The sequence below is a fragment of the Typopeltis vanoorti genome, chromosome 16, assembly GCF_054136105.1.
Source record: "Typopeltis vanoorti isolate ZY-2024b chromosome 16, IOZ_Tvanoo_1.0, whole genome shotgun sequence".
NCBI lineage: Eukaryota > Metazoa > Arthropoda > Arachnida > Uropygi > Thelyphonidae > Typopeltis > Typopeltis vanoorti.
Window position 1 is genome coordinate 97,696,126 of NC_143564.1, and position 13,585 is coordinate 97,709,710.

General features: G+C 36.4%; 1 protein-coding gene across 2 annotated transcripts in view; it reads left to right on the forward strand.

Moving 5' to 3' along the window:
• The window catches only part of LOC150098209 (uncharacterized), a 271,336-nt gene that overhangs the window by 46,630 nt on the left and 211,121 nt on the right, over positions 1–13,585 (forward strand). For both annotated transcript variants that reach the window (XM_090406181.1, XM_090406182.1), the window contains exon 4: positions 1,865–1,976. In XM_090406181.1, the coding sequence (XP_090262307.1) occupies positions 1,865–1,976 (112 nt within the window). The remainder of the gene's footprint in view (positions 1–1,864; positions 1,977–13,585) is intronic.

Below are 13,585 nucleotides of genomic sequence, written 5' to 3' on the forward strand. Positions count from 1 at the left end.
TTGGCAAAAGTGCATTTGCCAGTCGGAATTTGCACTGATGGTGCCGCAAGCCATGACAGAGAGAATTTCAGGTTTTGTGGCAGAAGTAAAAAACGTTTATCCGAAAGCAAGACATGTTCATTGCCTTATCCATAGAGAAAACTTAGTATTTCGACAAATGGAAGAATCACTGAGTAAAGTGTTATCAGACGTTTCTACTGTAGTTAATTATATAAAAACTAATGCTACTAATACAAGACTGTTTCATATTTTATGCTAAGAGATGGATTCCAATTACGACACTCTTTTATATCACAGAGAAGTAAGGTGGTTGTCCCGTGGAAAAGTTCTGAAACGAGTTTTAATATTGAAAGATGAACTACGAAGTTTTCTTCTTGATAAGAATCCCATGTTAGCATCTCATTTTTGTGATCAAAATTGGTTGCGTTTCATTTCTCTTCATAAATATGCTAAAGAAAATAATATTTTACTATCAACAGAAAATAAAAGGATAATAATTAACCACCTCACAAATTCTGTGGTTGTTTTCGAAAAATATTTTCCTAATTTGAATGAAGATAAAGAATATGATTGGATAATAACACCATTTGCTCCTTCTCTACAATTTAGCAATCTTCCATGGTTATCCCAAGAAGAACTAATTGATAAGAGAGCAGATTCAACCCTCGAATCAGAATTTCTTAACAGTGATTTATCTGAATTTTGGATTCGATGACAAAAAGAATGTCCTTCATTAGCAAAGGCAGCCTTAAATATGTTAATTCTTTTCGCATCTACATACCTTTGTGAAACAGCATTTTCATTGTTATTTATAATTAAAAATAAATATAGGTCCTCTTATCAATGGAAGAATTGGAAAAAAATCTAAAAATAGCCATTTCAAATATTTCACCTGATATTGACTTTTTGTGTAGCAGTATTGAAACACATCCATCACATTAAATTGCTATTAAACTTCTTTTATGTTTTTAATTTTTTCTTTATTACTAATCATCTTACATTTCATGTGCTTGTGTACAATATGCAAATGTACAATAACAATATATCTATCTATATAAAAATCTGAGATAGTTCCATGTCAAATGTGTATGTAAGATGCTAAAAATATAATATTTGCATTTGATTTTTGCAATATTCGCTGCATATGTTTTTGGATATAAATTATAAATTAGTATTGAATATAAATACAATAAATATTATAATAATATATGTTTCAATTACGATTTTTTTTCGAGGGGGCCGCGAAATTTTTTTTAATTTTTTATAAAGGGCCCCCTTTATAAAAACTTAATTTTTATAAAGGGGGCCCTGAAATCCAGAAGTTTGGGAAGCACTGCGCTAAGGGAAACAATCAGGACTTTTAGGAGAACAATAGCTTCATCACTTCATTCTCAGTTACTGTGTTGTAGTGCCTACGTGCAAGTGCCTTTTTTGTAAGTTCCTTTTGAAGATGGCACCGTGACGTTGCTGAAATATCGGAAATATTTATTAAAGTGTAATTTAATTTATATTCGTATCTACGTTGTCAATTCCTTAAGTGATTTAGTAATGCATAACCAACATATAAGCCTGTCTATGAGAATTACTGTACTTATTTATGATTTGTTGATAAAAAAAATCATATTAAAACAATATAATTCACCTTAATATAATTCAAAAACCTGACAGAGTTGATGCATTTAGTCCATGTCTATTTATTTATTTATTTTAAATTAAATTTTTTTTTCTTTTTTATTTTATTAACAGAGTTATTCTGACAGCAGTGCTTGTGAGAGCAAATAGTTTGTGATGTAAATTTTTATTCTTTCAATTGTTGACTGGATGACATCAGAAGTTTATGTAAAAGTTATAAAATTTCTTCCAGACTATGAAATCTCATATACATGTCCGACTTACTGCTTTGCCTCTTTGTGCAGAAATTCAGCGATCAAATCTTCCTAGGAATACCGATGTTGGCAAATTTCTAAGCATTGCTGGTAAGTTCACAATATTAGTAGGCAGTTTTTCTAGAAATTATATATATATATATATATATACACACCAGGGGGCCCGACGCCAACGTCGCCCAACTTCACCGAGTTTCGGACTGGTAGGCCGGTTCTCCTTGAATTCTGATGACTCAAATTTTGAAGGTTCGAAAGGTCCCCCCCCGGAGCCTACGCCGCCCAACCCCCCTTGAGTTCTGGACTGGTATACCTGTTCTGCTTGAATTCTGATGACTCAAATTTTGAAGACTCGACACTCAAGATAGCCCTGAGTTTCAAAACGTTTCAAATAACTTGACAAAAAACGTGACACAAAAACGTTACAAAAAAAGTCTTATTTTATATTATAGAGTAGATATCCACTTACACTTCTCTGCTGTGTTTTCATGTTGTAAATGTATGATTCATATAAATAAAGTTTTATATATATATATATGAAAAATACTTACCACTCTCTTTTTACTGTCCTAATATTGTCTGGGGACCTCTATCCAGGTCATCAGACCTGAATAGATGTGATTTCTCAGATTAATATTTTTTTCTACTAGATTAATATTTTGTAAGAACATTTTTTCTGGTGCAAATATATCATCACATATGGTAGCTGCTGCCCTAACCTCTATAAAAGAATTTCTGTTTCACTCCACGTATTTTGTATCTCCTGAATAACTACTATGTACCAATCACATCAAAGTGCTTATCACCAAACCATACCTAAAAATTTTCTCTTCATAAGGCCAGTTCATTATTGACCTCTTACTAGCTTGACCTCTTACTAACTCTCTCACTCTCTCTTTTGCATTATCAGTCTAATTTTGGGTTTTGCTTTATGATGTTGCAAAGTCCTTGGATATGCTGTATGCATATCTAAGGATTCCAGGAACTACCAGTATCAGCTGAACTGATATCAGTGACTTCTACATGCTGCTTGGTTGGTAGTTATTTCTTAAGAATGACAAATCGCTGTCACCTCCAGGGTGTCCAAAGACTCATCGAGGGAGGGCATCTACTCTACAACTCTCTGTCTCCATCACTTGCAACTACCTTCATCATCTACACCAACAGCATCTACCACTGACCACCACTTTTTTTTATGATTGTCTGTGAAAATTGTATTTTCACAGACATTCATAAACATCCATGCCATGGCGGGATTCGAACCCGCAACCTTTTTACTGGAGAGCGGATATGCCAACCAGACCCCGCAATATATATCAACATTAAACGTGAACCATCCTTCTTCTGTCATTCTTGTAGTTGCTATTCTTTGGAAAGTCCTTCTCCTTCAGTATTTCTTCTCTATCAATCTCTCTTTCATCAACATGGTATTGCCTGGTTAAAGATGCTTTTGTTAGGGAACCAGGAAGAGTGACAAGTCAGCTATTGGAACAAACACAATCTCAGAATTGAAGAGAGGTATCATGGGCATAATACGTATCAATGGAAAATAAGTGAAACTTGCAGAAGAAATACAGTACTCAACTGACATAATTGTTATTACTGAGATGAAGAAGACTAAAATCAGACAAGATATGCTAAATAATAACTTAGATATTATGTAGTGATTAGGGAAAGGAAGGAGCAACTATGGTATATTCACTACTAAATATGAAGATAAACTTCTTGAATCACAGGCATTTTCAAGAAGCCTGCAGTGGGCAGCTTTCAAAGTGCTAAATTAGACAGTGAGACTTATTAGTGCCTATGGCCCCATGGATTCAACTAAGGAAGAAGTAAAGGAATTCTTCAGATCATTAAAGAGGGCAGCTGACATAATGGAAAATGAAAACCTTGTTATCTAAACAGTAGAGTGGGAAATTAATACTACTATAGAAATGTTTTGGAAAAATTTGGAGAAAAGAGCAAAGCTAATAAGTGTTGAGTACATGCTGGATTTCCATTTAGATAATGGAATTCATTAGTACTGTAATCCAAATGTAAAGCTGTGCTTAAATTCATATGGAGAAAAGAAGACACAAAAAAATATGAAAAGTCATATAGACTATTACTTTTGATGGTGATAACTTCATGCTTGTTCAAGATAAGAGTATATATTGGATTGGAAATGGGAAGTGATCATCATTTAGTTTTGAGCAGGATCAAAATGAATATCATATTGAAAAGAAACACACACACACACATGAAAATTTTAAAAAAGAATCAAAGTCGAACAGCTTTCATAAGTGAACTATAAAACTCAAATATATGAATATTATTGGAGTAAAAAAAATGAAGGAGTTTGAAAACAAGAACCAGATTACCTGGGTAGAGAAATAGTCACTGATTGTGTACTGCAAATCTGTGTGTGTGCAAATCTTGCATAACATGGATGTTTATAAAAGTCTGCTCTTGATTAGCTTTTAAAGTTGCTGAGGATATAAGGCTTTCATCTTTTGTTTAACAAAACAAACAAAAAAAAAAAAAATGAAGAGAAAAATCTGTAAACAACATTGATTGATTGAGCCAAAGAATCATGGCGAAATTCTTTGCAAGAATAGAAAAATCTGAACTTTAATGGTGGACCGAAGAAGTTAAAGAAGTAATCTTGGGAAAGAAGATGTCAAGTTCCTTGCAAGTAAGTCAATAAGTGTCTTGAGAAAATATACAGAAAAAATGAGAAAGCTATGTGTAAAAGTACCTAAAATGAGAAGATTTGGTGAGATTACTATTATTATATTAATGCACCTCTAGGGAGTTGAAGGATTTGTCAAGAAAGGGTCCATTTAGACTCTCATACTTAAATACCTATCATATCTCTCCTTGAACACATTTATTAAAGATGCATTCACATATACACACATTCACCATATCCCCATGAGAAGAACTTTGACTTCACTTACTTCCTGACTATACCCCTAACCAACTTCCAGGTATGACCCATGCAAATAATTAGCATGTACCCTGAGCGAGCATAAAGAAAAATGTAAGAGGGTTATGTGTGTTTTTATTTTTTTATTTTTTTATTTTTTACATTTTTTTTTATTTTTGTGAGACATACAAAAATATTTTGGGAAAATTTGGAGAAAACAGCAAAGCTAATAATAATGGCAAATATCTGTTGGATTTCTGCTCAGGACATGGACTGGTTATTACTAACACCATGTTCCAACATAAAAATGTGCACAAATTCACATGGAGAGAAGAGGCAAGGAATAAGAAAAGTCTCATTGACTATGTTATTGTTGATAGTGATGTTTTCTCCCTGGTGCAGGACACCAGAGTGTACAGAGGATTTGAAATTGGAAGCGATCACTATTTAGTCTTGAGCAGGATAAAATTGAATTTCATATTGAAAAGAATAACATGTAAAAAAGTTTTAAAGTGAATAAAAGTTTAGTAGCTCTCAGATGTGAACTGTAGATTAAAATATATAAAGATTATTGAAGAAAAAATGAAAGAGTTTGAGAACAGGAATCAAACCGTGGAGATTCAGTGGCAAACTCTGAAGAAAACATTAATTGATTCTGCCAGAGAGGCATGTGGTGAGATTGTCTGTAAGGATAAAAAAAATCAGAACTCCCTGGTGGACACAGGAAGTTAAAGAGGCAGTGCAGGAAAAGAAGAAAGCATATCAAAAATTCCTGTCAAAAAAGTCAGCTTGTGCTCTTAGAGAATACAGAGACAAATGCAAGAATGCTAAACACTGTGTAAAACTAGCTAAACAAAAGTCATGGGAGGACTTTGGCAAGAATATAGAAAATAAATATCAAGAAGGTGGCAAAATATTCTGGAGGTTGTTGAAGAAGCTTAGGAATGGAGGAAAGAGTGCTGTAAAAGGAGTTAGAGGTGATAAAGGTGACATGCAAACGGGAGAAAACGATATCCTTGAAGTATGGAGTAATTACTTTGAAAAACTGCTAAATGAAACAAGCAATGATGATAGCACAGTGGTAAAAAATACTCAACAGGCATACAGTCAGGAATACATAACCGTACTTGAAGTAGAAAAAACCATCAAAGGCTTGAAATGTGGAAAGGCAGCAGGAATAGATGATATTCGACCAGAAATGCTGAAGTATGGTGGTATAAGAGTCTTACAGTGGCTGCACTGCATAGTTCAGAAAGCCTGAACAGAGGGACGAATTAGCTGTTGTAATAGATATGGTATGAAGGTCAGCAATAAAAAAGACAAAGACAATGAAAATAGGCAGAATCATTGAAAATGTCAACTGTGTTGTGAATGGAAACCTGTGGAACAAGTGAAACATTTTAGCTACTTAGGCACGATGTTTACTGAAGATGGTAAATTAAATATAGAAATAGACAACAGAATCAGCAAAGCTGGTATGGTAGGAAGTCAATTGAATAAATTCATATCGAATATAAGAGAAATTAGTCGGAACACTAAATTAGCTGTATACAAGACAGTGTTCAAACCAGTTTTAACTTATGGATCTGAGAGCTGGGTCAGAAGTAAAACACTTGACCAAAGACTAGAGACCGCAAATATGAGCATCCTGAGAAAGATTAGAGGCGTGAACAGATGGCATCAATGGCAATATCATATTAAAAACGAGGATATTAGGAAAGAACTTGACATTGTCAGCATCCAGGAATGCATTAGCAGAGCTAATCTCAGGTGGTATGGTCACTTAAACAGAATGGGCAAAGAAAGATTAGCAAAACAAGTGTTCTCTGCCAGGTTGGCAGGAAAATGACCCAGAGGAAGACCAAGATATAGGTGGATTGATACGGTACAAAGTGCCTTAGACAATAGAAATATAAGATCTGATAATGTTGGAGTCTTGAGGGTGCATGGCAGGAATTTGATGATGATGGTTATGTGTTTAGCTAAAAATCATAGGAAGATTTAGTAATAACTTTATTATTATTAATGCACCTCCAGAGTGTATAATGCCTCATCAAAGGAAGGGCCCATTTGGACACTTATATCCAAATGCCTATCATATCCCTTTTTAAACAATTATTCACCAAAGATGCACTCATAACATCCACACTCACCACATTCCATAAGAACCTGGGATGTGACGAGTGTGTTTGCAAATGCTTCCCAACATCACCCCTAGCTTCTAGGGATGATCCAGAGGTCTATCTCCACCATTCATAAGCTGCAAAATATCACTTGTATCTGTACTGAGATCTGCTTATTAACTTGTATGCCTCTGTCATGTATCCTCTCTCTTCCATCTATTCCTCAAACTTTGCATACCACATTCCCTTGTATTTGAAATTCCATAGGTCAGTTATCATTTTGGATACTTCTACCAGCTGTTTCCCATTGCCTTCGAACTCATATCTGCATACAATATTACAGATGTTGTCCTTTTAAAGTAAGATATAACCCCCCAAGTTTAGCTTCACTAATCACTTCCATCAAATTTCATTTACTATATTCTGCCTGTACTCATCTATCCAAAGTGCATAACTTGGCAACACTGCACTGACATTCATTTTCATTTGATCACGTAACGTCTGTTCAAATCAGCTATATTCCTTGTTACTCTGCTTAACTTAACTGAGCATCATCAACAAATAACTGATTTTCACACTCAAGGTTTCAGTATATCATTAATATACTGGAACCTTGAGTGTGAAAATACATGTTAAGATGCAGTGATCCAAGTACAGTGGTGCACCACTGGTTTCCCTCCTTCTGATAGACTCAGCATCGCCATATATATCACTTTCTAATACTTCTTGGTCAGCCAATCTCCAATCCATTTCAAAAGTTTATTTTGCAAACCTATCCCTTTGAGTTTGCATCATCAGCAAACCTACAGTTGTTGTTTGCTGATGATGCAGAGATCAGCAAGGGTAATCTGGAATGCAAATGACATGTAGCACTTGCAGTGATTTGAGTTGACTGGGATTGTTGGCATGTAAAAATTACTATCAGTTCAATACTAACAAATTTAAAGTTATCACTTCAGTGTTATGAGATATCCAATTATTGCTATTGCCATCATCAGACCTCTATGGAGTCCAAAGAACTCATTGCAGGGTCCACTTTCATGCACGCGCACACACACACACACACACACACACACACACAAACACACACACACACACACAGTTCATCATATTGTGAATTAAATGTTATGTTTTCCTCACATTAGCAGTATGTCTCTTAAAATTTAAAGTCATTGTTAATACCCCCCCCCCAATACCCTTATCTCCTTCCACTTCCTTCAAGATCTTTCCTGCTAATTGCATACTCTGCATTGTATCTGTGCTTCCCAAATGTTAAAACATTAGTTTGCGACATAGAACTGGTAACCCCACTAATTTACCCATTCAGCCAGTCTATTCAAATCTTCGTGTAAAGCTACAATATCTACTCTACTCCTCATAGTTCTTCCCAACTTTCCATCATCTGCAAACAACTTGCATATCACCATTTTAACAGCAATGGCCCCAAAACACATCCTTATGGCACACCGCTAGTGACTTTTCTTTTCTGGGACATTACTTTCTTATATGCAACTTGTGATACCTATTAGACAACCAATCTCCTATCTAACCCCATCATTTCCCATTTAATCACCAACTTGTCATGTAGCAATTTATTAAAGGCCCTTTGTGAAATATAACTATATCACTGTGCATACATCTTCCCTGTCCAAAGCATTTATCACCTTGTGCCACCTCTAAAACCCATGTTAAATAGGTACATGAACACTGTTGTTTAACTCCCTGAAACATTTCCTCAAAACACACAGTGATACCATCAAGTTCTACAGCCTTATTCACATCAAGTTTACTGAGCGAGCTCCTCATATATCTCCTGTTCATTCACTTACCAACAGTGCTTTCTCTCTCCTTCCCAGTGCACTCAAGTTCTGCATGATGTCATATTCATGAGGATGAAATGCTTTTATGTATTGCTCATTTAATATCTCAACTATATCCTCCACAGTGGTTATCATTCTACCCTTTACACCTACTATTGTCATTTTTCCATAATCATTATTTTTCCTACTAGCCGTATATCCAAAGAACTCTCTGTGATTTTTTTTTTCTTTTTTCTTTTTTTGGTCTCACTAGCTAACTTCTGCTCACTCATACTGCACTTTTGCTACTCTTACCAAGCAAGTCATCTTTCTTGCTTATACTTTGTACTCCTGATGTTACTGATTATTGCCACTTGTCTTGTTCTGTCTCCTTAATGAATTTTGCTTCCAGGTTGCATGCCTTACCTCTTCAAGGCATCAATTTCACACCTATTTTATTTAACCTCATGACTTTTGGAATACATTCAGACATTGCTTCTGTCAGATAGTTCCTGAGTGCCCAAGCAGTAATGATCTCCTTTCCATCCAATTTCTCATTCTACGATATAGCTGCAAGTCATCACCTACATTTGTCACTATCTCCAGCCTCATAGTTCCATATATATCCTTTTCTCACAGAAGCCTTCATATTTCATTTATAATAACATTTTCTGATGATCGAATCCAAGGTCTTTGATCCTCGTGTACTATTTGTTACCCAATGCCTAAGGTAGTTGCCTCTAAGAAACCTCAATTTTGTTTATTTTTGACCAAGATGCTGTTTCTTCATTCCAATCTACTGTATATTACTCTAAATTAAATCACTCATAATGTGCCAGGCTAATTTGCCTATACATTTTCTTCTCATTGCCCTCTGCATTACCAGGTCTGTAGCAACACCCACCTCTACCATACTGTCTCAAAACCACTTTCACTATTTGTGCCTTGCATCTGCACCTTGGTTGGGTATAACTTCCTTTCCACCATCAGCAACACTTCTGCTTCTGTTTTGCTCTTTCTCTCTTCATTAAAAACATCATATCCTTTCATTACTCTTCCTGTCAGGATGTCATCCCCATCTATTCATATCTCACTCCAACAATTTATGGGTAGATGAACTCAATTTATGCAACAATTTTGTTCCATTTATTTTGGATACTTCATTTCTGGTTCTGTAACAAGTCCCATGGACTCCACTCTGATTACTCCTCCTTTACCCTTTCTTCATGTGAGGCACCTGTATGCAGTGAAGGGGACCTTGCAGTGATGGTACTGGCATTTTCATTCTTCCTCGTTTTCTTTGCTTTTCTTCTTATATTCTTTGCTGTACTTCTCCTAAGCCTTTTTTACTATCCCATCTTCCAGACTACCATTACTGAGATTTAATGGCTTACCATGTTTGCAATGTGTTGCGACCTGTGTACATCCAGAAAGGGGATCCTAGTAGTCTTGCACTACTTTGGCCTTTGCTTCAGCAAGACAGGTGATTCTAAATGGCCTGGCCAGGATCACTTAGCTAGTGCGCTTGCCTGTAAGGGTAAGGGGTGTTGCAGTAAGTCTCCTTCCCCATGGTCCAGGTCCTAAAGCTTGTTATGGTGCTTATAGCATTTGGGGTGGCCCTGATGTTCTACTTCCTAGCACAGTCATTGCTTGTCAGTCAGTGGGCATCCATTGTAGCTCTGGTGGATGGAGTGCTCGGGTGCCAAATTAAATTACTCCTAAGAATGAATACTTCTTCATCCTCTTTGTTTATCAGGGGCTCTGAACAAGTCCCAACCAAGTTCAGAAACCATATTATCATCAACAGAGAACCAAAGTAAGAAACAAAAAAACATCAGTTTTGTGTTTCTAACTCTGCAATAAATACACCACTGTTCTTAATATTGCATTCAGCATGTGAATGTCCAGTTGGAAAAATGTCACCTTTCTTCATCCAGAAGAGTTTAAAAGATTTAGCAGGATCTCCAAAAGCTGTAAAGTTACTGCATTCAGGAAATATCCTTATTGAAGCAGCTACATTAGCACAATCAGAAAAATTACTCCCTGTAACATCTATCAGGGGGAATACTGATCACAGTCATCCTGCACAAAACTTTAAACTTTTCTAGAGGTGTAATATCCAAATAGGACCTCCCTGATGTTCCTGATGAAGATGGGCATCTGGTTTCCACCAGAAACTTCATCCTTACATTTAACAAACCAAAACCATCATCTGTCAAAGCAGGATATCTTAACTCTCCAGTATGGCTCTGTATCCCAACTCTTTACAGTGCTTTAAATACTAGAAATATGGTCATTCTCAAACTGCCTGTCATGACTCAACCATCTATGCCTGGTGTGGCAGTAAAAAACATGAGAATAAAGACTGTAAGAGGAAAACACCAAAATGCTCTAACTGTGAAAGAGATTACCTTGCATACTCTTGAGCATGCCAAAGATGAAAGGAATGAAATGGAGATACAAAAGTTAAAAACAGAGCAATGCATTGCATACCAGGAGGCAGTATACCACAATAATGACAACAACAAAATCTCTTACGCTGAGAAGGCAATGTTAAAGAAAGTGTCAGTTGGACATTGATAAGGATGTCAATCCCACTTTTTCCTAACTACAACATTCCTGAAAGATATGACTGCTGTCTCCTTTGAGTGAATGAAAGAGAGAGTCATTATGGACTCACTCCTGAAGATATGCCTAAAAGCATCCCATACATGAAAATCCTGTTACTAAAAAATAATGGAACGCTCACCATAGAGGATCAAAGATATGCCTCCAGATTCCTTTATTACATGACCTATCAATGGATAACATGGATACCTCTGCTCCCTCTCAGGAAGATAAAACAGTCAGTATGTCGAGTACCCTAGAGGATGTGCAGTTTTCACGATGTTTTGGATATTTTTCAGAAGAAGAAATTATGGATACTTGCCATCCACAATTCTCAATAAAGAAAAATCCAAGACTAATGAAAACAAAATCTCATCAGAGGAAGCCAGATGATATCACTAAAAAGAAATAATGGAAACATTCTTCCTACAGTGGAATTGTCATGGATTCCGGCAAAACTTGGATGACATCAACTCTCTTGCAGAAGTGTATAATCCTATATGCTTCGGCTTGCAGAAATGTACTTAAAGTCGAATGATGATCCAATTCTCCATAATGTCACCATTATTCATAAGGACAGAACAGGGGATAGACCTGCCCACCGAGGAGTTGCCATCCTTGTGTTCAACCCCCTTACAACAAAGTCATATTAGCACCAACATAGTAACAATTGTTATAAGACTCTTGGTCAGAAAAGGAAATGTTATAACACTATGCTGCATCTACCTTCCTCCTGCCGCAGATATATCTGAAGACGACCTTGATCATGTTATAATGCAGTTACCGTTTCCCTTACTTTTAATGGGAGATTTAAATGGACATTCTATGGGGTACAGGCCAGACAAACATTAGAGGAAGAGTTGAGAGTATGCTCAACAACTCTTTCAGAAACCAGATTGTGGCTTCCAAAAATATCACTCTATATATGGAGGCATCCATTAGAGATGCCTTCTTAAAATGTGAGCATCTGCTATTGGTTTGTTTTTATATGGAAAAAACATATGACACTGCTTGGAAATTTGGAATACTGAAAGATCTACCTCTTTTTATCAAAAACTCCTTATTCAATTGAATCTTCCAAGTCTGGGTGGTTACTTCTCTCTCCTTTGCAGGCAGCAACCATCAATAAGAGTGAGTCCCACAATGTTCTGTTCTAAATGCCACACTTTTTGCAATCAAGGTCAACTCGATAACAGAAGAACTTCCTCCAGCACTAAGTAATGCCCTATATGTGGATGACTTTACCATCTTCTGTCATTCATATGATGTGAGAGTCATAGAAAGAAGCTGCAGCAAGCCATTAACCATTTTTCAAAATGGGCACTTTTAGATTTACACAGTGGATGACAATTTGTGTGCATTTCTGCCACAGACGTGGTCCAGACCCAGATTTCCAGCCAGGATAATCACTAATCCCAATTGTGCCACAAGCCCAGTTCTTGGGACTGATATTTGATAGTGAACTTGCATTCTTTCCTCACTTATATCAATTAAGGGGGAAGTGCCATAAAGCAATGAACATCCTTAAGCACCCTATTTTCTACTTGCTGGGGTGCTGATAGATATTCTATGCTTCAGCTGTACAGAGCATTGATAAGATCAAAACTTGACTATGGATCTAAAGTCTATATTTCAGCCAGGGAGAGTACACTGTGATGGCTAGACCCTTTCACCATCAAGATATCAGAATTGCAACAGAATTGGAGCATTTTGCATGTGAGCTATTCCTAGTCTGTATGTCAAGGCAAATGAACCACCTTTGTCACTTTGACACCAACACCTGTCTCTGGTATACATAACTAAAATAAAATCTCTGCCTAGCCCCACACATCCAGTCATCTTCCAACAGTTTGAGAATCTGTACAACTCAACAGACTGCCATAAAACCCTTTTTTGCAGATAAAAGCTCTCCTACCAGCTCTAGAAATTGCAGCAGACAACTCAGAAGCTGTGAAATCCACTTTCACCATGGCAATCAAACATGTCAGCATGTATCTTTTCTTTCATCAGGCTACCAAAATTTTCCAGCCCTCCAGTTGTCTAATAGCAGCTCTTCAAAGCTCACAGAACTGAATACTCTGATTTTGTACCTGCCTACATAGTCAATTCAAAATTGGAGGACCTGATAGAATCTTCTGCCATCTTTCCAGACATCATCATATCTGCACAAATCCCACCAGAGTGTAGTAACTTTACAGCAGAGCTGTACGTGACAGAGATTGCATTAAAATACATTAGATTCTATTGCTTCAAAAGGTGCAT